The sequence below is a fragment of the Eucyclogobius newberryi genome, unplaced genomic scaffold, assembly GCF_026437365.1.
Source record: "Eucyclogobius newberryi isolate DKJ021-1_F unplaced genomic scaffold, fEucNew1.0.hap1 SCAF_53, whole genome shotgun sequence".
Classification (NCBI taxonomy): Eukaryota; Metazoa; Chordata; class Actinopteri; order Gobiiformes; family Gobiidae; genus Eucyclogobius; species Eucyclogobius newberryi.
In genome coordinates this window covers 432,972-455,505 of record NW_027316201.1, presented here as the reverse complement: position 1 = coordinate 455,505, position 22,534 = coordinate 432,972, and the positions used below count along the sequence as shown (strand labels likewise).

General features: G+C 44.1%; 1 protein-coding gene across 2 annotated transcripts in view; it reads left to right on the top strand.

Annotated features, from left to right (window-relative positions):
- snx6 (sorting nexin 6) overlaps nucleotides 1-22,534 on the top strand; it is a 34,327-nt gene that overhangs the window by 4,306 nt on the left and 7,487 nt on the right. For both annotated transcript variants that reach the window (XR_011932495.1, XM_072465983.1), the window contains exons 4-7: nucleotides 10,122-10,232; nucleotides 10,331-10,452; nucleotides 10,589-10,712; nucleotides 10,979-11,074. Coding sequence is in view for 1 of the 2 variants with exons in the window: in XM_072465983.1 (XP_072322084.1) it covers nucleotides 10,122-10,232; nucleotides 10,331-10,452; nucleotides 10,589-10,712; nucleotides 10,979-11,074 (453 nt within the window). In the remaining variant the exon portion in view is untranslated. The remainder of the gene's footprint in view (nucleotides 1-10,121; nucleotides 10,233-10,330; nucleotides 10,453-10,588; nucleotides 10,713-10,978; nucleotides 11,075-22,534) is intronic.

Genomic DNA, 22,534 nt, shown 5'->3' with positions numbered 1-22,534 from the left:
TCTAAAGTACATTCTAAAGTACATTCTAAAGTACATTCTAAAGTACATTCTAAAGTACATTCTAAAGTACAGTCCCAAAGTACATTCTAAAGTACATTCTAAAGTACAGTCCCAAAGTACAGTCCCAAAGTACAGTCCCAAAGTACATTCTAAAGTACAGTCCCAAAGTACATTCTAAAGTACAGTCCCAAAGTACATTCTAAATTACATTCTAAATTACATTCTAAAGTACATTCTAAAGTACATTCTAAAGTACAGTCCCAAAGTACATTCTAAAGTACATTCTAAAGTACAGTCCCAAAGTACATTCTAAAGTACAGTCCAGAAGTACATTCTAAAGTACAGTCCAGAAGTACATTCTAAAGTACAGTCCAGAAGTACATTCTAAAGTACAGTCCAGAAGTACATTCTAAAGTACAGTCCAGAAGTACATTCTTAAGTACAGTCCAGAAGTACATTCTAAAGTACAGTCCAGAAGTACATTCTAAAGTACAGTCCAGAAGTACATTCTAAAGTACAGTCCAGAAGTACATTCTAAAGTACAGTCCCAAAGTACATTCTAAAGTACATTCTAAAGTACAGTCCCAAAGTACATTCTAAAGTACAGTCCCAAAGTACAGTCCCAAAGTACATTCTAAAGTACAGTCCCAAAGTACATTCTAAAGTACAGTCCCAAAGTACATTCTAAAGTACAGTCCCAAAGTACAGTCCCAAAGTACAGTCCCAAAGTACATTCTAAAGTACAGTCCCAAAGTACATTCTAAAGTACAGTCCCAAAGTACATTCTAAAGTACAGTCCCAAAGTACATTCTAAAGTACATTCTAAAGTACAGTCCCAAAGTACATTCTAAAGTACAGTCCAGAAGTACATTCTAAAGTACAGTCCAGAAGTACATTCTAAAGTACAGTCCAGAAGTACATTCTAAAGTACAGTCCCAAAGTACATTCTAAAGTACATTCTAAAGTACAGTCCCAAAGTACATTCTAAAGTACAGTCCCAAAGTACAGTCCCAAAGTACATTCTAAAGTACAGTCCCAAAGTACATTCTAAAGTACAGTCCCAAAGTACATTCTAAAGTACAGTCCCAAAGTACATTCTAAAGTACAGTCCAGAAGTACATTCTAAAGTACAGTCCAGAAGTACATTCTAAAGTACAGTCCAGAAGTACATTCTAAAGTACAGTCCAGAAGTACATTCTAAAGTACAGTCCCAAAGTACATTCTAAAGTACATTCTAAAGTACAGTCCCAAAGTACATTCTAAAGTACAGTCCCAAAGTACAGTCCCAAAGTACATTCTAAAGTACAGTCCCAAAGTACATTCTAAAGTACAGTCCCAAAGTACATTCTAAAGTACAGTCCCAAAGTACATTCTAAAGTACAGTCCAGAAGTACATTCTAAAGTACAGTCCAGAAGTACATTCTAAAGTACAGTCCCAAAGTACATTCTAAAGTACAGTCCCAAAGTACATTCTAAAGTACAGTCCCAAAGTACATTCTAAAGTACATTCTAAAGTACAGTCCCAAAGTACAGTCCCAAAGTACAGTCCCAAAGTACAGTCCCAAAGTACAGTCCCAAAGTACATTCTAAAGTACAGTCCAGAAGTACATTCTAAAGTACAGTCCAGAAGTACATTCTAAAGTACAGTCCAGAAGTACATTCTAAAGTACAGTCCCAAAGTACATTCTAAAGTACAGTCCCAAAGTACAGTCCCAAAGTACAGTCCCAAAGTACAGTCCCAAAGTACATTCTAAAGTACATTCTAAAGTACATTCTAAAGTACATTCTAAAGTACATTCTAAAGTACATTCTAAAGTACATTCTAAAGTACAGTCCCAAAGTACATTCTAAAGTACATTCTAAAGTACATTCTAAAGTACATTCTAAAGTACAGTCCCAAAGTACATTCTAAAGTACATTCTAAAGTACAGTCCCAAAGTACATTCTAAAGTACATTCTAAAGTACAGTCCCAAAGTACAGTCCCAAAGTACATTCTAAAGTACATTCTAAAGTACATTCTAAAGTACAGTCCCAAAGTACATTCTAAAGTACATTCTAAAGTACAGTCCCAAAGTACATTCTAAAGTACAGTCCAGAAGTACATTCTAAAGTACAGTCCCAAAGTACATTCTAAAGTACAGTCCCGAAGTACATTCTAAAGTACAGTCCAGAAGTACATTCTAAAGTACAGTCCAGAAGTACATTCTAAAGTACAGTCCAGAAGTACATTCTAAAGTACAGTCCAGAAGTACATTCTAAAGTACAGTCCAGAAGTACATTCTAAAGTACAGTCCCAAAGTACATTCTAAAGTACATTCTAAAGTACATTCTAAAGTACATTCTAAAGTACAGTCCCAAAGTACATTCTAAAGTACATTCTAAAGTACATTCTAAAGTACATTCTAAAGTACAGTCCCAAAGTACATTCTAAAGTACAGTCCCAAAGTACATTCTAAAGTACATTCTAAAGTACAGTCCAGAAGTACATTCTAAAGTACAGTCCAGAAGTACATTCTAAAGTACAGTCCAGAAGTACATTCTAAAGTACAGTCCAGAAGTACATTCTAAAGTACAGTCCAGAAGTACATTCTAAAGTACAGTCCCGAAGTACATTCTAAAGTACAGTCCCAAAGTACATTCTAAAGTACATTCTAAAGTACATTCTAAAGTACATTCTAAAGTACAGTCCCAAAGTACATTCTAAAGTACATTCTAAAGTACATTCTAAAGTACATTCTAAAGTACAGTCCCAAAGTACATTCTAAAGTACAGTCCCAAAGTACATTCTAAAGTACATTCTAAAGTACAGTCCAGAAGTACATTCTAAAGTACAGTCCAGAAGTACATTCTAAAGTACAGTCCAGAAGTACATTCTAAAGTACAGTCCAGAAGTACATTCTAAAGTACAGTCCAGAAGTACATTCTAAAGTACAGTCCAGAAGTACATTCTAAAGTACAGTCCAGAAGTACATTCTAAAGTACAGTCCAGAAGTACATTCTAAAGTACAGTCCCGAAGTACATTCTAAAGTACAGTCCCAAAGTACATTCTAAAGTACATTCTAAAGTACATTCTAAAGTACATTCTAAAGTACAGTCCCAAAGTACATTCTAAAGTACATTCTAAAGTACAGTCCAAAGTACAGTCCCAAAGTACAGTCTAAAGTACAGTCCCAAAGTACAGTCCCAAAGTACAGTCCCAAAGTACAGTCCCAAAGTACAGTCCCAAAGTACATTCTAAAGTACAGTCCCAAAGTACATTCTAAAGTACATTCTAAAGTACATTCTAAAGTACATTCTAAAGTACATTCTAAAGTACATTCTAAAGTACAGTCCAGAAGTACATTCTAAAGTACAGTCCAGAAGTACATTCTAAAGTACAGTCCAGAAGTACATTCTAAAGTACAGTCCCAAAGTACATTCTAAAGTACAGTCCCAAAGTACAGTCCCAAAGTACAGTCCCAAAGTACAGTCCCAAAGTACAGTCCCAAAGTACATTCTAAAGTACAGTCCCAAAGTACATTCTAAAGTACAGTCCCAAAGTACATTCTAAAGTACAGTCCCAAAGTACATTCTAAAGTACAGTCCCAAAGTACATTCCCAAAGTACAGTCCCAAAGTACAGTCCCAAAGTACAGTCCAGAAGTACATTCTAAAGTACATTCTAAAGTACAGTCCAGAAGTACATTCTAAAGTACAGTCCAGAAGTACATTCTAAAGTACAGTCCAGAAGTACATTCTAAAGTACAGTCCCAAAGTACATTCTAAAGTACAGTCCCAAAGTACATTCTAAAGTACATTCTAAAGTACAGTCCCAAAGTACATTCTAAAGTACATTCTAAAGTACAGTCCCAAAGTACATTCTAAAGTACAGTCTAAAGTACAGTCCCAAAGTACATTCTAAAGTACAGTCCCAAAGTACATTCTAAAGTACAGTCCCAAAGTACAGTCCCAAAGTACAGTCCCAAAGTACAGTCCCAAAGTACAGTCCCAAAGTACAGTCCCAAAGTACAGTCCCAAAGTACATTCTAAAGTACATTCTAAAGTACATTCTAAAGTACATTCTAAAGTACAGTCCAGAAGTACATTCTAAAGTACAGTCCCAAAGTACATTCTAAAGTACATTCTAAAGTACAGTCCCAAAGTAAATTCTAAAGTACAGTCCCAAAGTACATTCTAAAGTACATTCTAAAGTACAGTCCAGAAGTACATTCTAAAGTACAGTCCAGAAGTACATTCTAAAGTACAGTCCAGAAGTACATTCTAAAGTACAGTCCCAAAGTACATTCTAAAGTACAGTCCCAAAGTACAGTCCCAAAGTACATTCTAAAGTACAGTCCCAAAGTACATTCTAAAGTACAGTCCCAAAGTACATTCTAAAGTACAGTCCCAAAGTACATTCTAAAGTACAGTCCCAAAGTACATTCTAAAGTACAGTCCCAAAGTACATTCTAAAGTACAGTCCCAAAGTACATTCTAAAGTACAGTCCCAAAGTACATTCTAAAGTACAGTCCCAAAGTACATTCTAAAGTACAGTCCCAAAGTACATTCTAAAGTACAGTCCAGAAGTACATTCTAAAGTACAGTCCAGAAGTACATTCTAAAGTACAGTCCAGAAGTACATTCTAAAGTACATTCTAAAGTACATTCTAAAGTACATTCTAAAGTACATTCTAAAGTACAGTCCCAAAGTACAGTCCCAAAGTACAGTCCCAAAGTACAGTCCCAAAGTACAGTCCCAAAGTACAGTCCCAAAGTACAGTCCCAAAGTACAGTCCCAAAGTACAGTCCCAAAGTACATTCTAAAGTACATTCTAAAGTACAGTCCCAAAGTACAGTCCCAAAGTACAGTCCCAAAGTACAGTCCCAAAGTACAGTCCCAAAGTACAGTCCCAAAGTACATTCTAAAGTACAGTCCCAAAGTACAGTCCCAAAGTACAGTCCCAAAGTACAGTCCCAAAGTACAGTCCCAAAGTACAGTCCCAAAGTACAGTCCCAAAGTACATTCTAAAGTACATTCTAAAGTACAGTCCCAAAGTACATTCTAAAGTACATTCTAAAGTACAGTCCCAAAGTACAGTCCCAAAGTACATTCTAAAGTACATTCTAAAGTACATTCTAAAGTACATTCTAAAGTACAGTCCCAAAGTACATTCTAAAGTACAGTCCCAAAGTACATTCTAAAGTACATTCTAAAGTACATTCTAAAGTACAGTCTAAAGTACATTCTAAAGTACATTCTAAAGTACAGTCCCAAAGTACATTCTAAAGTACAGTCCCAAAGTACAGTCCCAAAGTACAGTCCCAAAGTACAGTCCCAAAGTACAGTCCCAAAGTACAGTCCCAAAGTACAGTCCCAAAGTACAGTCTAAAGTACAGTCTAAAGTACAGTCTAAAGTACAGTCTAAAGTACATTCTAAAGTACATTCTAAAGTACATTCTAAAGTACATTCTAAAGTACATTCTAAAGTACATTCCAAAGTACATTCCAAAGTACATTCCAAAGTACATTCCAAAGTACATTCTAAAGTACATTCTAAAGTACATTCTAAAGTACATTCTAAAGTACAGTCCAGAAGTACATTCTAAAGTACATTCTAAAGTACATTCTAAAGTACATTCTAAAGTACATTCTAAAGTACATTCTAAAGTATATTCTAAAGTATATTCTAAAGTATATTCTAAAGTATATTCTAAAGTACATTCTAAAGTACATTCTAAAGTACAGTCCCAAAGTACATTCTAAAGTACATTCTAAAGTACAGTCTAAAGTACATTCTAAAGTACATTCTAAAGTACATTCTAAAGTACAGTCCCAAAGTACAGTCCCAAAGTACATTCTAAAGTACAGTCCAGAAGTACATTCTAAAGTACATTCTAAAGTACATTCTAAAGTACATTCTAAAGTACATTCTAAAGTACATTCTAAAGTACATTCTAAAGTACATTCTAAAGTACAGTCCCAAAGTACATTCTAAAGTACATTCTAAAGTACATTCTAAAGTACATTCTAAAGTACATTCTAAAGTACATTCTAAAGTACATTCTAAAGTACAGTCTAAAGTACAGTCTAAAGTACAGTCCAGAAGTACATTCTAAAGTACAGTCCAGAAGTACATTCTAAAGTACAGTCCAGAAGTACATTCTAAAGTACATTCTAAAGTACATTCTAAAGTACATTCTAAAGTACATTCTAAAGTACAGTCTAAAGTACATTCTAAAGTACAGTCTAAAGTACATTCTAAAGTACATTCTAAAGTACAGTCCCAAAGTACATTCTAAAGTACAGTCCCAAAGTACATTCTAAAGTACAGTCCCAAAGTACATTCTAAAGTACAGTCCCAAAGTACATTCTAAAGTACAGTCCCAAAGTACATTCTAAAGTACATTCTAAAGTACATTCTAAAGTACAGTCTAAAGTACATTCTAAAGTACAGTCCCAAAGTACATTCTAAAGTACATTCTAAAGTACATTCTAAAGTACATTCTAAAGTACATTCTAAAGTACAGTCCCAAAGTACAGTCCCAAAGTACATTCTAAAGTACATTCTAAAGTACATTCTAAAGTACAGTCCCAAAGTACATTCTAAAGTACATTCTAAAGTACATTCTAAAGTACAGTCCAGAAGTACATTCTAAAGTACAGTCCAGAAGTACATTCTAAAGTACAGTCCAGAAGTACATTCTAAAGTACAGTCCCAAAGTACATTCTAAAGTACATTCTAAAGTACATTCTAAAGTACAGTCCCAAAGTACAGTCCCAAAGTACATTCTAAAGTACATTCTAAAGTACATTCTAAAGTACAGTCCCAAAGTACATTCTAAAGTACATTCTAAAGTACATTCTAAAGTACAGTCCCAAAGTACATTCTAAAGTACAGTCCAGAAGTACATTCTAAAGTACAGTCCAGAAGTACATTCTAAAGTACAGTCCCAAAGTACATTCTAAAGTACATTCTAAAGTACATTCTAAAGTACAGTCCCAAAGTACATTCTAAAGTACATTCTAAAGTACATTCTAAAGTACATTCTAAAGTACAGTCTAAAGTACAGTCTAAAGTACATTCTAAAGTACATTCTAAAGTACATTCTAAAGTACAGTCCCAAAGTACAGTCCCAAAGTACATTCTAAAGTACATTCTAAAGTACATTCTAAAGTACAGTCCCAAAGTACATTCTAAAGTACAGTCCCAAAGTACATTCTAAAGTACAGTCCCAAAGTACATTCTAAAGTACAGTCCCAAAGTACATTCTAAAGTACATTCTAAAGTACAGTCCCAAAGTACATTCTAAAGTACATTCTAAAGTACATTCTAAAGTACATTCTAAAGTACAGTCTAAAGTACAGTCCCAAAGTACAGTCTAAAGTACAGTCCCAAAGTACATTCTAAAGTACAGTCCCAAAGTACATTCTAAAGTACAGTCCAGAAGTACATTCTAAAGTACAGTCCCAAAGTACATTCTAAAGTACATTCTAAAGTACAGTCCCAAAGTACATTCTAAAGTACAGTCCCAAAGTACATTCTAAAGTACAGTCCCAAAGTACATTCTAAAGTACAGTCCAGAAGTACATTCTAAAGTACAGTCCAGAAGTACATTCTAAAGTACAGTCCCAAAGTACATTCTAAAGTACATTCTAAAGTACAGTCCCAAAGTACATTCTAAAGTACAGTCCCAAAGTACATTCTAAAGTACAGTCCCAAAGTACAGTCCCAAAGTACAGTCTAAAGTACAGTCCAGAAGTACAGTCTAAAGTACAGTCCAGAAGTACATTCTAAAGTACAGTCCAGAAGTACATTCTAAAGTACAGTCCAGAAGTACATTCTAAAGTACATTCTAAAGTACATTCTAAAGTACATTCTAAAGTACATTCTAAAGTACATTCTAAAGTACAGTCCCAAAGTACATTCTAAAGTACATTCTAAAGTACAGTCCAGAAGTACATTCTAAAGTACAGTCCAGAAGTACATTCTAAAGTACAGTCCAGAAGTACATTCTAAAGTACATTCTAAAGTACAGTCCAGAAGTACATTCTAAAGTACAGTCCCAAAGTACATTCTAAAGTACATTCTAAAGTACAGTCCAGAAGTACATTCTAAAGTACAGTCCCAAAGTACATTCTAAAGTACAGTCCCAAAGTACATTCTAAAGTACAGTCCCAAAGTACATTCTAAAGTACAGTCCCAAAGTACAGTCCCAAAGTACAGTCCCAAAGTACATTCTAAAGTACATTCTAAAGTACAGTCCAGAAGTACATTCTAAAGTACAGTCCAGAAGTACATTCTAAAGTACAGTCCCAAAGTACATTCTAAAGTACAGTCCCAAAGTACATTCTAAAGTACAGTCCAGAAGTACATTCTAAAGTACAGTCCAGAAGTACATTCTAAAGTACAGTCCCAAAGTACATTCTAAAGTACATTCTAAAGTACAGTCCCAAAGTACATTCTAAAGTACAGTCCCAAAGTACAGTCCCAAAGTACATTCTAAAGTACAGTCCCAAAGTACAGTCCCAAAGTACATTCTAAAGTACATTCTAAAGTACATTCTAAAGTACAGTCCATAAGTACAGTCCCAAAGTACATTCTAAAGTACATTCTAAAGTACAGTCCAGAAGTACAGTCCCAAAGTACATTCCCAAAGTACAGTCCCAAAGTACAGTCCCAAAGTATCCATGTATTGTGTCCATTGCAGGAGTTCATAGTAGTAAAGTTAGTTCAGGGGTAAATGCTGTATCAGTGGCAGAGCGTGGTGAACTTCCCTCACATATCTGTGATTGACAGGACGGTCCCAGGTCATGTGACAGTGGTTTGCCTCCTGGTGGCGCTGTTGCATTTCCCTGTGAAGAATGAGACCTTTGACCTTTGACCTGGCGTTGTGAAGAAACATGACACACTTTAGCTCCTCCTCTGGGATGGTCACATGTTCCCACTCTTCATCTGTCACAACATGAACTTCTCTTTCACTTTCATATATTTAGTATTTGTCCAGATTAGAAATGACAAGATAAAATTTAGATATTATTCCTCTTGAAAATTCTGCTTCATAAGCCTCGATAAGGGTCATAAAGGTCATAAAAGTCATGACCTTGATAAACATGTCAGTCAGAGGTCATAAAGGTCATGACCTTGATAAACAGCCCAGTCAGAGGTCATAAAGGCCATGACCTTGATAAACATGTCAGTCAGAGGTCATAAAGGTCATGACCTTGATAAACATGTCAGTCAGAGGTCATAAAGGTCATGACCTTGATAAACAGCTCAGTCAGAGGTCATAAAGGCCATGACCTTGATAAACATGTCAGTCAGAGGTCATAAAGGTCATGACTTTGATAAACAGCTCAGTCAGAGGTCATAAAGGTCATGACCTTGATAAACATGTCAGTCAGAGGTCATAAAGGTCATGACCTTGATAAACATGTCAGTCAGAGGTCATAAAGGTCATGACCTTGATAAACATGTCAGTCAGAGGTCATAAAGGTCATGACCTTGATAAACATGTCAGTCAAATGTCATAAAGGTCATGACCTTGATAAACATCTCAGGTTATAAAGGTCATGACCTTGATAAACATGTCATTCAGAGGTCATAAAGGTCATGACCTTGATAAACATGTCAGTCAAATGTCATAAAGGTCATGACCTTGATAAACATCTCAGGTTATAAAGGTCATGACCTTGATAAACATGTCATTCAGAGGTCATAAAGGTCATGACCTTGATAAACATCTCAGGTTATAAAGGTCATGACCTTGATAAACATGTCAGTCAGAGGTCATAAAGGTCATGACCTTGATAAACATCTCAGGTTATAAAGGTCATGACCTTGATAAACATGTCATTCAGAGGTCATAAAGGTCATGACCTTGTGACATGTCTTGGTTATAATAACTGTGTAAAAACTATAAAAGTCTGTTTCTCTTTCCACATCTCAAAGCTTTTCATGTGATTCTCTTTTACTTCTGGTGAAAAACCTTTGACCTTTTGTCCTCCAGACGCTCAAACCTGAGCAAGAACACTATAAACGATAGTCCACATTCACAATAGAAATAGTCTCTATGAGGCACAGTCCAGTCGGTCTCTCCTTCCACATGTTAGACTTGATGTAAAGTGTGTTTTCTGTCCAGAGCACGCTGCCCAACTTCAAGCAGAATGAGTTTTCTGTCGTCCGACAACACGAGGAGTTCATCTGGCTCCACGACTCATTTGTGGAGAACGAAGAGTACGCCGGATACATTGTAAGAACCCCTTTAACTCGTGTACCTGAAAGACCTGCTCAGACCATTGTTCTGTCTGGATTGTGCTCAGACCATTGTTCTGTCTGGGTTCTGCTCAGATCCCTCCTGCTCCTCCGAGGCCGGACTTTGACGCTTCCAGAGAGAAACTACAGAAGCTCGGAGAAGGAGAAGGATCCATGACCAAGGAAGAGTTCACCAAGATGAAGCAGGAGCTGGAGGCGTGAGTCCTGACCACTGACCAGGGACCACTGACCAGGGACCACTGACCAGGGACCACTGACCAGGGACCACTGACCAGGGACCACTGACCAGGGACCACTGACCACAGACACCAGCCTTGAATCTGTGTTTCTCAGAGAATACTTGGCGATCTTTAAGAAGACTGTGGCGATGCACGAGGTGTTTCTGTGTCGAGTGGCGGCTCATCCCGTCCTCAGGAAGGACCTCAACTTCCACGTCTTCCTGGAGTACGGACAAGATGTGAGTCACATGACCGCTGCCTGGCACCAGCCTTGCACCACCCTGGCGTCACATGACCCTGGCGTCACATGACCCTGGCGTCACATGACCCTGGCGTCACATGACCCTGGCGTCACATGACCCTGGCGTCACATGACCCTGGCGTCACATGACCCTGGCGTCACATGACCCTGGCGTCACATGACCCTGGCGTCACATGACCCTGGCGTCACATGACCCTGGCGTCACATGACCCTGGCGTCACATGACCTCTTCTCTCTCTGTAGCTCAGTGTTCGGGGAAAGAACAAAAAGGAGAAGTTGGAGGATTTCTTTAAAAATGTGGTGAAGTCTGCGGATGGAGTTCTGGTGGCAGGAGTCAAGGTGAGAAAAGAGAAACATCTGAGCTTCAGCTTCAGTCTCAGCTTCAGCTTCAGTCTCAGCTTCAGTCTGAGCTTCAGTCTGAGCTTCAGTCTGAGCTTCAGTCTGAGCTTCAGTCTGAGCTTCAGCTTCAGTCTGAACTTCAGCTTCAGTCTGAGCTTCAGCTTCAGTCTGAACTTCAGCTTCAGTCTGAGCTTCAGCTTCAGTCTCAGCTTCAGTCTCAGCTTCAGTCTGAGCTTCAGTCTGAGCTTCAGTCTGAGCTTCAGTCTGAGCTTCAGCTTCAGTCTGAGCTTCAGCTTCAGTCTGAGCTTCAGCTTCAGTCTGAGCTTCAGCTTCAGTCTGAACTTCAGCTTCAGTCTGAGCTTCAGTCTGAGCTTCAGTCTGAGCTTCAGCTTCAGTCTGAGCTTCAGCTTCAGTCTGAGCTTCAGCTTCAGTCTCAGCTTCAGCTTCAGTCTCAGCTTCAGTCTGAGCTTCAGTCTGAGCTTCAGTCTGAGCTTCAGTCTGAGCTTCAGCTTCAGTCTGAACTTCAGCTTCAGTCTGAGCTTCAGCTTCAGTCTCAGCTTCAGTCTCAGCTTCAGTCTGAGCTTCAGTCTCAGCTTCAGTCTGAGCTTCAGTCTGAGCTTCAGCTTCAGTCTGAGCTTCAGCTTCAGTCTGAGCTTCAGCTTCAGTCTCAGCTTCAGCTTCAGTCTGAGCTTCAGTCTGAGCTTCAGCTTCAGTCTGAGCTTCAGCTTCAGTCTCAGCTTCAGCTTCAGTCTCAGCTTCAGTCTGAGCTTCAGTCTGAGCTTCAGTCTGAGCTTCAGTCTGAGCTTCAGCTTCAGTCTGAACTTCAGCTTCAGTCTGAGCTTCAGCTTCAGTCTCAGCTTCAGTCTCAGCTTCAGTCTGAGCTTCAGTCTGAGCTTCAGTCTGAGCTTCAGTCTGAGCTTCAGCTTCAGTCTGAGCTTCAGCTTCAGTCTGAGCTTCAGCTTCAGTCTGAGCTTCAGCTTCAGTCTGAGCTTCAGTCTGAGCTTCAGCTTCAGTCTGAACTTCAGCTTCAGTCTGAGCTTCAGCTTCAGTCTCAGCTTCAGTCTCAGCTTCAGTCTGAGCTTCAGTCTGAGCTTCAGTCTGAGCTTCAGTCTGAGCTTCAGCTTCAGTCTGAGCTTCAGCTTCAGTCTGAGCTTCAGCTTCAGTCTGAGCTTCAGCTTCAGTCTGAGCTTCAGCTTCAGTCTGAGCTTCAGCTTCAGTCTCAGCTTCAGTCTCAGCTTCAGTCTGAGCTTCAGTCTGAGCTTCAGTCTGAGCTTCAGCTTCAGTCTGAGCTTCAGCTTCAGCTTCAGTTTCAGTCTCAGCTTCAGTCTGAGCTTCAGTCTGAGCTTCAGCTTCAGTCTGAGCTTCAGCTTCAGTCTGAACTTCAGCTTCAGTCTGAGCTTCAGTCTGAGCTTCAGTCTGAGCTTCAGCTTCAGTCTGAGCTTCAGCTTCAGTCTGAGCTTCAGCTTCAGTCTCAGCTTCAGTCTGAGCTTCAGTCTGAGCTTCAGTCTGAGCTTCAGTCTGAGCTTCAGTCTGAGCTTCAGCTTCAGTCTGAGCTTCAGCTTCAGTCTCAGCTTCAGCTTCAGTCTCAGCTTCAGTCTGAGCTTCAGTCTGAGCTTCAGTCTGAGCTTCAGTCTGAGCTTCAGCTTCAGTCTGAACTTCAGCTTCAGTCTGAACATCAGCTTCAGTCTGAGCTTCAGTCTGAGCTTCAGTCTGAGCTTCAGCTTCAGTCTGATCTTCAGCTTCAGTCTGAGCTTCAGCTTCAGTCTGAGCTTCAGCTTCAGTCTCAGCTTCAGTCTGAGCTTCAGTCTGAGCTTCAGTCTGAGCTTCAGCTTCAGTCTGAGCTTCAGCTTCAGCTTCAGCTTCAGTCTCAGCTTCAGTCTGAGCTTCAGTCTGAGCTTCAGTCTGAGCTTCAGTCTGAGCTTCAGCTTCAGTCTGAGCTTCAGCTTCAGTCTGAGCTTCAGCTTCAGTCTCAGCTTCAGCTTCAGTCTGAGCTTCAGTCTGAGCTTCAGTCTGAGCTTCAGTCTGAGCTTCAGTCTGAGCTTCAGTCTGAGCTTCAGCTTCAGTCTGAGCTTCAGCTTCAGTCTGAGCTTCAGCTTCAGTCTGAACTTCAGCTTCAGTCTGAGCTTCAGTCTGAGCTTCAGCTTCAGTCTGAGCTTCAGCTTCAGTCTGAGCTTCAGCTTCAGTCTCAGCTTCAGTCTCAGCTTCAGTCTGAGCTTCAGTCTGAGCTTCAGTCTGAGCTTCAGCTTCAGTCTGAGCTTCAGCTTCAGCTTCAGTCTCAGCTTCAGTCTGAGCTTCAGTCTGAGCTTCAGTCTGAGCTTCAGCTTCAGTCTGAGCTTCAGCTTCAGTCTCAGCTTCAGCTTCAGTCTCAGCTTCAGTCTGAGCTTCAGTCTGAGCTTCAGTCTGAGCTTCAGCTTCAGTCTGAGCTTCAGCTTCAGTCTGAGCTTCAGCTTCAGTCTCAGCTTCAGCTTCAGTCTGAGCTTCAGTCTGAGCTTCAGCTTCAGTCTGAGCTTCAGTCTGAGCTTCAGCTTCAGTCTGAGCTTCAGCTTCAGTCTCAGCTTCAGCTTCAGTCTCAGCTTCAGTCTGAGCTTCAGTCTGAGCTTCAGTCTGAGCTTCAGCTTCAGTCTCAGCTTCAGTCTGAGCTTCAGTCTGAGCTTCAGTCTGAGCTTCAGCTTCAGTCTGAGCTTCAGCTTCAGTCTCAGCTTCAGCTTCAGTCTCAGCTTCAGTCTGAGCTTCAGTCTGAGCTTCAGTCTGAGCTTCAGCTTCAGTCTGAGCTTCAGCTTCAGTCTGAGCTTCAGTCTGAGCTTCAGTCTGAGCTTCAGCTTCAGTCTGAGCTTCAGCTTCAGTCTGAGCTTCAGCTTCAGTCTCAGCTTCAGTCTGAGCTTCAGTCTGAGCTTCAGTCTGAGCTTCAGTCTGAGCTTCAGTCTGAGCTTCAGCTTCAGTCTGAGCTTCAGCTTCAGTCTGAGCTTCAGTCTGAGCTTCAGTCTGAGCTTCAGCTTCAGTCTGAACTTCAGCTTCAGTCTGAGCTTCAGCTTCAGTCTCAGTCTCAGCTTCAGTCTGAGCTTCAGTCTGAGCTTCAGCTTCAGTCTGAGCTTCAGCTTCAGTCTGAGCTTCAGTCTGAGCTTCAGTCTGAGCTTCAGTCTGAGCTTCAGTCTGAGCTTCAGCTTCAGTCTGAACTTCAGCTTCAGTCTGAGCTTCAGCTTCAGTCTGAGCTTCAGCTTCAGTCTCAGCTTCAGCTTCAGTCTCAGCTTCAGTCTGAGCTTCAGTCTGAGCTTCAGTCTGAGCTTCAGCTTCAGTCTGAGCTTCAGCTTCAGTCTGAGCTTCAGCTTCAGTCTCAGCTTCAGCTTCAGTCTCAGCTTCAGTCTGAGCTTCAGCTTCAGTCTGAGCTTCAGTCTGAGCTTCAGTCTGAGCTTCAGTCTGAGCTTCAGTCTGAGCTTCAGTCTGAGCTTCAGCTTCAGTCTCAGCTTCAGCTTCAGTCTGAGCTTCAGTCTGAGCTTCAGTCTGAGCTTCAGCTTCAGTCTGAGCTTCAGTCTGAGCTTCAGCTTCAGTCTGAGCTTCAGCTTCAGTCTGAGCTTCAGCTTCAGTCTGAGCTTCAGCTTCAGTCTGAGCTTCAGCTTCAGTCTCAGCTTCAGCTTCAGTCTCAGCTTCAGTCTGAGCTTCAGTCTGAGCTTCAGTCTGAGCTTCAGCCTGAGCTTCAGCTTCAGTCTGAGCTTCAGTCTGAGCTTCAGTCTGAGCTTCAGTCTGAGCTTCAGCTTCAGTCTGAGCTTCAGCTTCAGTCTGAGCTTCAGCTTCAGTCTGAGCTTCAGCTTCAGTCTCAGCTTCAGTCTCAGCTTCAGTCTGAGCCTCAGCTTCAGTCTGAGCTTCAGTCTGAGCTTCAGTCTGAGCTTCAGCTTCAGTCTCAGCTTCAGCTTCAGTCTCAGCTTCAGTCTGAGCTTCAGTCTGAGCTTCAGTCTGAGCTTCAGTCTGAGCTTCAGTCTGAGCTTCAGTCTGAGCTTCAGCTTCAGTCTGAGCTTCTGTCTGAGCTTCAGCTTCAGCCTGAGCTTCAGCTTCAGTCTGAGCTTCAGTCTGAGCTTCAGTCTGAGCTTCAGCTTCAGTCTGAGCTTCAGTCTGAGCTTCAGTCTGAGCCTCAGCTTCAGTCTGAGCTTCTGTCTGAGCTTCAGCTTCAGCCTGAGCTTCAGCTTCAGTCTGAGCTTCAGCTTCAGCCTGAGCTTCAGCTTCAGTCTGAGCTTCAGTCTGAGCTTCAGCCTGAGCTTCAGCTTCAGTCTGAGCTTCAGCTTCAGTCTGAGCTTCAGCCTGAGCTTCAGCTTCAGCCTGAACTTCAGCTTCAGCCTGAGCTTCAGCTTCAGCCTGAACTTCAGCTTCAGCCTGAGCTTCAGCTTCAGCCTGAGCTTCAGTCTGAGCTTCAGCTTCAGTCTGAGCTTCAGTCTGAGCTTCAGCTTCAGTCTGAGCTTCAGCTTCAGTCTGAGCTTCAGTCTGAGCTTCAGCTTCAGTCTGAGCTTCAGTCTGAGCTTCAGTCTGAGCTTCAGCTTCAGTCTGAGCTTCAGTCTGAGCTTCAGCTTCAGTCTGAGCTTCAGTCTGAGCTTCAGTCTGAGCTTCAGCTTCAGTCTGAGCTTCAGTCTGAGCTTCAGCTTCAGTCTGAGCTTCAGTCTGAGCTTCAGCTTCAGCCTGAGCTTCAGCTTCAGTCTGAGCTTCAGTCTGAGCTTCAGCTTCAGTCTGAGCTTCAGTCTGAGCTTCAGCTTCAGCCTGAGCTTCAGTCTGAGCTTCAGCTTCAGTCTGAGCTTCAGCTTCAGTCTGAGCTTCAGTCTGAGCTTCAGCTTCAGTCTGAGCTTCAGTCTGAGCTTCAGCTTCAGTCTGAGCTTCAGTCTGAGCTTCAGCTTCAGTCTGAGCTTCAGTCTGAGCTTCAGCTTCAGTCTGAGCTTCAGCTTCAGTCTGAGCTTCAGCTTCAGTCTGAGCTTCAGCTTCAGTCTGAGCTTCAGCTTCAGTCTGAGCTTCAGTCTGAGCTTCAGCTTCAGTCTGAGCTTCTGTCTGAGCTTCAGCTTCAGCCTGAGCTTCAGCTTCAGCCTGAGCTTCAGCTTCAGTCTGAGCTTCAGCTTCAGTCTGAGCTTCAGTCTAAGCTTCAGCCTGAGCTTCAGCTTCAGTCTGAGCTTCAGCTTCAGTCTGAGCTTCAGTCTAAGCTTCAGCCTGAGCTTCAGCTTCAGTCTGAGCTTCAGTCTGAGCTTCAGCCTGAGCTTCAGCTTCAGTCTGAGCTTCAGTCTGAGCTTCAGCCTGAGCTTCAGCTTCAGTCTGAGCTTCAGCTTCAGTCTGAGCTTCAGTCTGAGCTTCAGCCTGAGCTTCAGTCTGAGCTTCAGCTTCAGTCTGAGCTTCAGCCTGAGCTTCAGCCTGAGCTTCAGCTTCAGCCTGAACTTCAGCTTCAGTCTGAGCTTCAGTCTGAGCTTCAGCTTCAGTCTGAGCTTCAGTCTGAGCTTCAGCCTGAGCTTCAGCTTCAGTCTGAGCTTCAGCTTCAGTCTGAGCTTCAGCCTGAGCTTCAGTCTGAGCTTCAGCTTCAGTCTGAGCTTCAGCCTGAGCTTCAGCCTGAGCTTCAGCTTCAGCCTGAACTTCAGCTTCAGTCTGAGCTTCAGTCTGAGCTTCAGCTTCAGTCTGAGCTTCAGTCTGAGCTTCAGCTTCAGTCTGAGCTTCAGCCTGAGCTTCAGCTTCAGCCTGAACTTCAGCTTCAGCCTGAGCTTGAGCTTCAGCCTGAGCTTCAGCCTGAGCTTCAGCCTGAGCTTCAGCCTGAGCTTCAGCCTGAGCTTCAGCTTCAGCCTGAGCTTCAGCTTCAGCCTGAGCTTCAGCTTCAGCCTGAGCTTCAGTCTGAGCTTCAGCTTCAGTCTGAGCTTCAGCTTCAGTCTGAGCTTCAGCTTCAGTCTGAGCTTCAGTCTGAGCTTCAGTCTGAGCTTCAGCTTCAGTCTGAGCTTCAGTCTGAGCTTCAGTCTGAGCTTCAGCTTCAGTCTGAGCTTCAGTCTGAGCTTCAGCTTCAGCCTGAGCTTCAGTCTGAGCTTCAGCTTCAGCCTGAGCTTCTGTCTGAGCTTCAGCTTCAGTCTGAGCTTCAGCTTCAGTCTAAGCTTCAGCCTGAGCTTCAGCTTCAGTCTGTGCTTCAGCTTCAGTCTGAGCTTCAGTCTGAGCTTCAGCCTGAGCTTCAGCTTCAGTCTGAGCTTCAGTCTGAGCTTCAGCTTCAGTCTGAGCTTCAGCTTCAGTCTGAGCTTCAGTCTGAGCTTCAGTCTGAGCTTCAGCTTCAGTCTGAGCTTCAGTCTGAGCTTCAGTCTGAGCCTCAGCTTCAGTCTGAGCTTCTGTCTGAGCTTCAGCTTCAGCCTGAGCTTCAGCTTCAGTCTGAGCTTCAGCTTCAGTCTGAGCTTCAGCTTCAGTCTGAGCTTCAGTCTGAGCTTCAGCCTGAGCTTCAGCTTCAGTCTGAGCTTCAGTCTGAGTTTCAGCCTGAGCTTCAGCTTCAGTCTGAGCTTCAGCTTCAGTCTGAGCTTCAGCTTCAGTCTGAGCTTCAGTCTGAGCTTCAGCTTCAGCCTGAGCTTCAGCCTGAGCTTCAGCTTCAACCTGAGCTTCAGCCTGAGCTTCAGCTTCAGCCTGAGCTTCAGCTTCAGCCTGAGCTTCAGTCTGAGCTTCAGCTTCAGCCTGAGCTTCAGTCTAAGCTTCAGCCTGAGCTTCAGCTTCAGTCTGAGCTTCAGCCTGAGCTTCAGCTTCAGTCTGAGCTTCAGCTTCAGTCTGAGCTTCAGTCTGAGCTTCAGCTTCAGTCTGAGCTTCAGCCTGAGCTTCAGCTTCAGCCTGAGCTTCAGCCTGAGCTTCAGCTTCAGCCTGAACTTCAGCTTCAGCCTGAGCTTCAGCTTCAGCCTGAGCTTCAGTCTGAGCTTCAGCTTCAGTCTGAGCTTCAGTCTGAGCTTCAGCTTCAGTCTGAGCTTCAGTCTGAGCTTCAGCTTCAGTCTGAGCTTCAGTCTGAGCTTCAGCTTCAGTCTGAGCTTCAGTCTGAGCTTCAGCTTCAGTCTGAGCTTCAGTCTGAGCTTCAGTCTGAGCTTCAGTCTGAGCTTCAGCTTCAGTCTGAGCTTCAGCTTCAGCCTGAGCTTCAGCTTCAGTCTGAGCTTCAGCTTCAGTCTGAGCTTCAGTCTGAGCTTCAGCTTCAGCCTGAGCTTCAGCTTCAGCCTGAGCTTCAGCCTGAGCTTCAGCTTCAGTCTGAGCTTCAGCTTCAGTCTGAGCTTCAGCTTCAGTCTGAGCTTCAGTCTAAGCTTCAGCCTGAGCTTCAGCTTCAGTCTGAGCTTCAGTCTGAGCTTCAGTCTGAGCTTCAGCTTCAGTCTAAGCTTCAGCCTGAGCTTCAGCTTCAGTCTGAGCTTCAGTCTAAGCTTCAGCCTGAGCTTCAGCTTCAGTCTGAGCTTCAGCTTCAGTCTGAGCTTCAGTCTGAGCTTCAGTCTGAGCTTCAGCTTCAGTCTGAGCTTCAGTCTGAGCTTCAGTCTGAGCTTCAGCTTCAGTCTGAGCTTCAGCTTCAGTCTGAGCTTCAGTCTGAGCTTCAGTCTGAGCTTCAGTCTGAGCTTCAGCTTCAGTCTGAGCTTCAGTCTGAGCTTCAGCTTCAGTCTGAGCTTCAGTCTGAGCTTCAGCTTCAGCCTGAGCTTCAACGTCAGCCTGAGCTTCAGCTTCAGTCTGAGCTTCAGCTTCAGCTTCAGCCTGAGCTTCAGTCTGAGCTTCAGCTTCAGCCTGAGCTTCAGCTTCAGCCTGAGCTTCAGCCTGAGCTTCAGCTTCAGTCTGAGCTTCAGCTTCAGCCTGAGCTTCAGCTTCAGCCTGAGCTTCAGTCTGAGCTTCAGCTTCAGTCTGAGCTTCAGCTTCAGTCTGAGCTTCAGCCTGAGCTTCAGCTTCAGTCTGAGCTTCAGCCTGAGCTTCAGCTTCAGTCTGAGCTTCAGCTTCAGCCTGAGCTTCAGCCTGAGCTTCAGCTTCAGTCTGAGCTTCAGCCTGAGCTTCAGCCTGAGCTTCAGCTTCAGTCTGAGCTTCAGCTTCAGCCTGAGCTTCAGCCTGAGCTTCAGCTTCAGTCTGAGCTTCAGCCTGAGCTTCAGCTTCAGCCTGAGCTTCAGCTTCAGTCTGAGCTTCAGCCTGAGCTTCAGCTTCAGTCTGAGCTTCTGTCTGAGCTTCAGCTTCAGCCTGAGCTTCAGCTTCAGTCTGAGCTTCAGCTTCAGCCTGAGCTTCAGCTTCAGTCTGAGCTTCAGTCTGAGCTTCAGCCTGAGCTTCAGCTTCAGTCTGAGCTTCAGCTTCAGTCTGAGCTTCAGCCTGAGCTTCAGCTTCAGCCTGAACTTCAGCTTCAGCCTGAGCTTCAGCTTCAGCCTGAACTTCAGCTTCAGCCTGAGCTTCAGCTTCAGCCTGAGCTTCAGTCTGAGCTTCAGCTTCAGTCTGAGCTTCAGTCTGAGCTTCAGCTTCAGTCTGAGCTTCAGCTTCAGTCTGAGCTTCAGTCTGAGCTTCAGCTTCAGTCTGAGCTTCAGTCTGAGCTTCAGTCTGAGCTTCAGCTTCAGTCTGAGCTTCAGTCTGAGCTTCAGCTTCAGTCTGAGCTTCAGTCTGAGCTTCAGTCTGAGCTTCAGCTTCAGTCTGAGCTTCAGTCTGAGCTTCAGCTTCAGTCTGAGCTTCAGTCTGAGCTTCAGCTTCAGCCTGAGCTTCAGCTTCAGTCTGAGCTTCAGTCTGAGCTTCAGCTTCAGTCTGAGCTTCAGTCTGAGCTTCAGCTTCAGCCTGAGCTTCAGTCTGAGCTTCAGCTTCAGTCTGAGCTTCAGCTTCAGTCTGAGCTTCAGTCTGAGCTTCAGCTTCAGTCTGAGCTTCAGTCTGAGCTTCAGCTTCAGTCTGAGCTTCAGTCTGAGCTTCAGCTTCAGTCTGAGCTTCAGTCTGAGCCTGAGCTTCAGTCTGAGCTTCAGCTTCAGTCTGAGCTTCAGCTTCAGTCTGAGCTTCAGCTTCAGTCTGAGCTTCAGCTTCAGTCTGAGCTTCAGTCTGAGCTTCAGCTTCAGTCTGAGCTTCTGTCTGAGCTTCAGCTTCAGCCTGAGCTTCAGCTTCAGTCTGAGCTTCAGCTTCAGTCTGAGCTTCAGCTTCAGTCTGAGCTTCAGTCTAAGCTTCAGCCTGAGCTTCAGCTTCAGTCTGAGCTTCAGCTTCAGTCTGAGCTTCAGTCTAAGCTTCAGCCTGAGCTTCAGCTTCAGTCTGAGCTTCAGCTTCAGTCTGAGCTTCAGTCTAAGCTTCAGCCTGAGCTTCAGCTTCAGTCTGAGCTTCAGTCTGAGCTTCAGCCTGAGCTTCAGCTTCAGTCTGAGCTTCAGTCTGAGCTTCAGCCTGAGCTTCAGCTTCAGTCTGAGCTTCAGCTTCAGTCTGAGCTTCAGTCTGAGCTTCAGCCTGAGCTTCAGTCTGAGCTTCAGCTTCAGTCTGAGCTTCAGCCTGAGCTTCAGCTTCAGTCTGAGCTTCAGCCTGAGCTTCAGCTTCAGTCTGAGCTTCAGCTTCAGTCTGAGCTTCAGCCTGAGCTTCAGTCTGAGCTTCAGCTTCAGTCTGAGCTTCAGCCTGAGCTTCAGCCTGAGCTTCAGCTTCAGCCTGAACTTCAGCTTCAGTCTGAGCTTCAGTCTGAGCTTCAGCTTCAGTCTGAGCTTCAGTCTGAGCTTCAGCTTCAGTCTGAGCTTCAGCCTGAGCTTCAGCTTCAGCCTGAACTTCAGCTTCAGCCTGAGCTTGAGCTTCAGCCTGAGCTTCAGCCTGAGCTTCAGCCTGAGCTTCAGCCTGAGCTTCAGCCTGAGCTTCAGCTTCAGCCTGAGCTTCAGCTTCAGCCTGAGCTTCAGCTTCAGCCTGAGCTTCAGTCTGAGCTTCAGCTTCAGTCTGAGCTTCAGCTTCAGTCTGAGCTTCAGCTTCAGTCTGAGCTTCAGTCTGAGCTTCAGTCTGAGCTTCAGCTTCAGTCTGAGCTTCAGTCTGAGCTTCAGTCTGAGCTTCAGTCTGAGCTTCAGTCTGAGCTTCAGCTTCAGCCTGAGCTTCAGTCTGAGCTTCAGCTTCAGCCTGAGCTTCTGTCTGAGCTTCAGCTTCAGTCTGAGCTTCAGCTTCAGTCTAAGCTTCAGCCTGAGCTTCAGCTTCAGTCTGTGCTTCAGCTTCAGTCTGAGCTTCAGTCTGAGCTTCAGCCTGAGCTTCAGCTTCAGTCTGAGCTTCAGTCTGAGCTTCAGCTTCAGTCTGAGCTTCAGCTTCAGTCTGAGCTTCAGTCTGAGCTTCAGTCTGAGCTTCAGCTTCAGTCTGAGCTTCAGTCTGAGCTTCAGTCTGAGCCTCAGCTTCAGTCTGAGCTTCTGTCTGAGCTTCAGCTTCAGCCTGAGCTTCAGCTTCAGTCTGAGCTTCAGCTTCAGTCTGAGCTTCAGCTTCAGTCTGAGCTTCAGTCTGAGCTTCAGCCTGAGCTTCAGCTTCAGTCTGAGCTTCAGTCTGAGTTTCAGCCTGAGCTTCAGCTTCAGTCTGAGCTTCAGCTTCAGTCTGAGCTTCAGCTTCAGTCTGAGCTTCAGTCTGAGCTTCAGCTTCAGCCTGAGCTTCAGCCTGAGCTTCAGCTTCAACCTGAGCTTCAGCCTGAGCTTCAGCTTCAGCCTGAGCTTCAGCTTCAGCCTGAGCTTCAGTCTGAGCTTCAGCTTCAGCCTGAGCTTCAGTCTAAGCTTCAGCCTGAGCTTCAGCTTCAGTCTGAGCTTCAGCCTGAGCTTCAGCTTCAGTCTGAGCTTCAGCTTCAGTCTGAGCTTCAGTCTGAGCTTCAGCTTCAGTCTGAGCTTCAGCCTGAGCTTCAGCTTCAGCCTGAGCTTCAGCCTGAGCTTCAGCTTCAGCCTGAACTTCAGCTTCAGCCTGAGCTTCAGCTTCAGCCTGAGCTTCAGTCTGAGCTTCAGCTTCAGTCTGAGCTTCAGTCTGATCTTCAGCTTCAGTCTGATCTTCAGCTTCAGTCTGAGCTTCAGCTTCAGTCTGAGCTTCAGCTTCAGTCTGAGCTTCAGTCTGAGCTTCAGCTTCAGTCTGAGCTTCAGTCTGAGCTTCAGCTTCAGTCTGAGCTTCAGTCTGAGCTTCAGCTTCAGTCTGAGCTTCAGTCTGAGCTTCAGCTTCAGTCTGAGCTTCAGTCTGAGCTTCAGTCTGAGCTTCAGTCTGAGCTTCAGCTTCAGTCTGAGCTTCAGCTTCAGCCTGAGCTTCAGCTTCAGTCTGAGCTTCAGCTTCAGTCTGAGCTTCAGTCTGAGCTTCAGCTTCAGCCTGAGCTTCAGCTTCAGCCTGAGCTTCAGCCTGAGCTTCAGCTTCAGTCTGAGCTTCAGCTTCAGTCTGAGCTTCAGCTTCAGTCTGAGCTTCAGTCTAAGCTTCAGCCTGAGCTTCAGCTTCAGTCTGAGCTTCAGTCTGAGCTTCAGTCTGAGCTTCAGCTTCAGTCTAAGCTTCAGCCTGAGCTTCAGCTTCAGTCTGAGCTTCAGTCTAAGCTTCAGCCTGAGCTTCAGCTTCAGT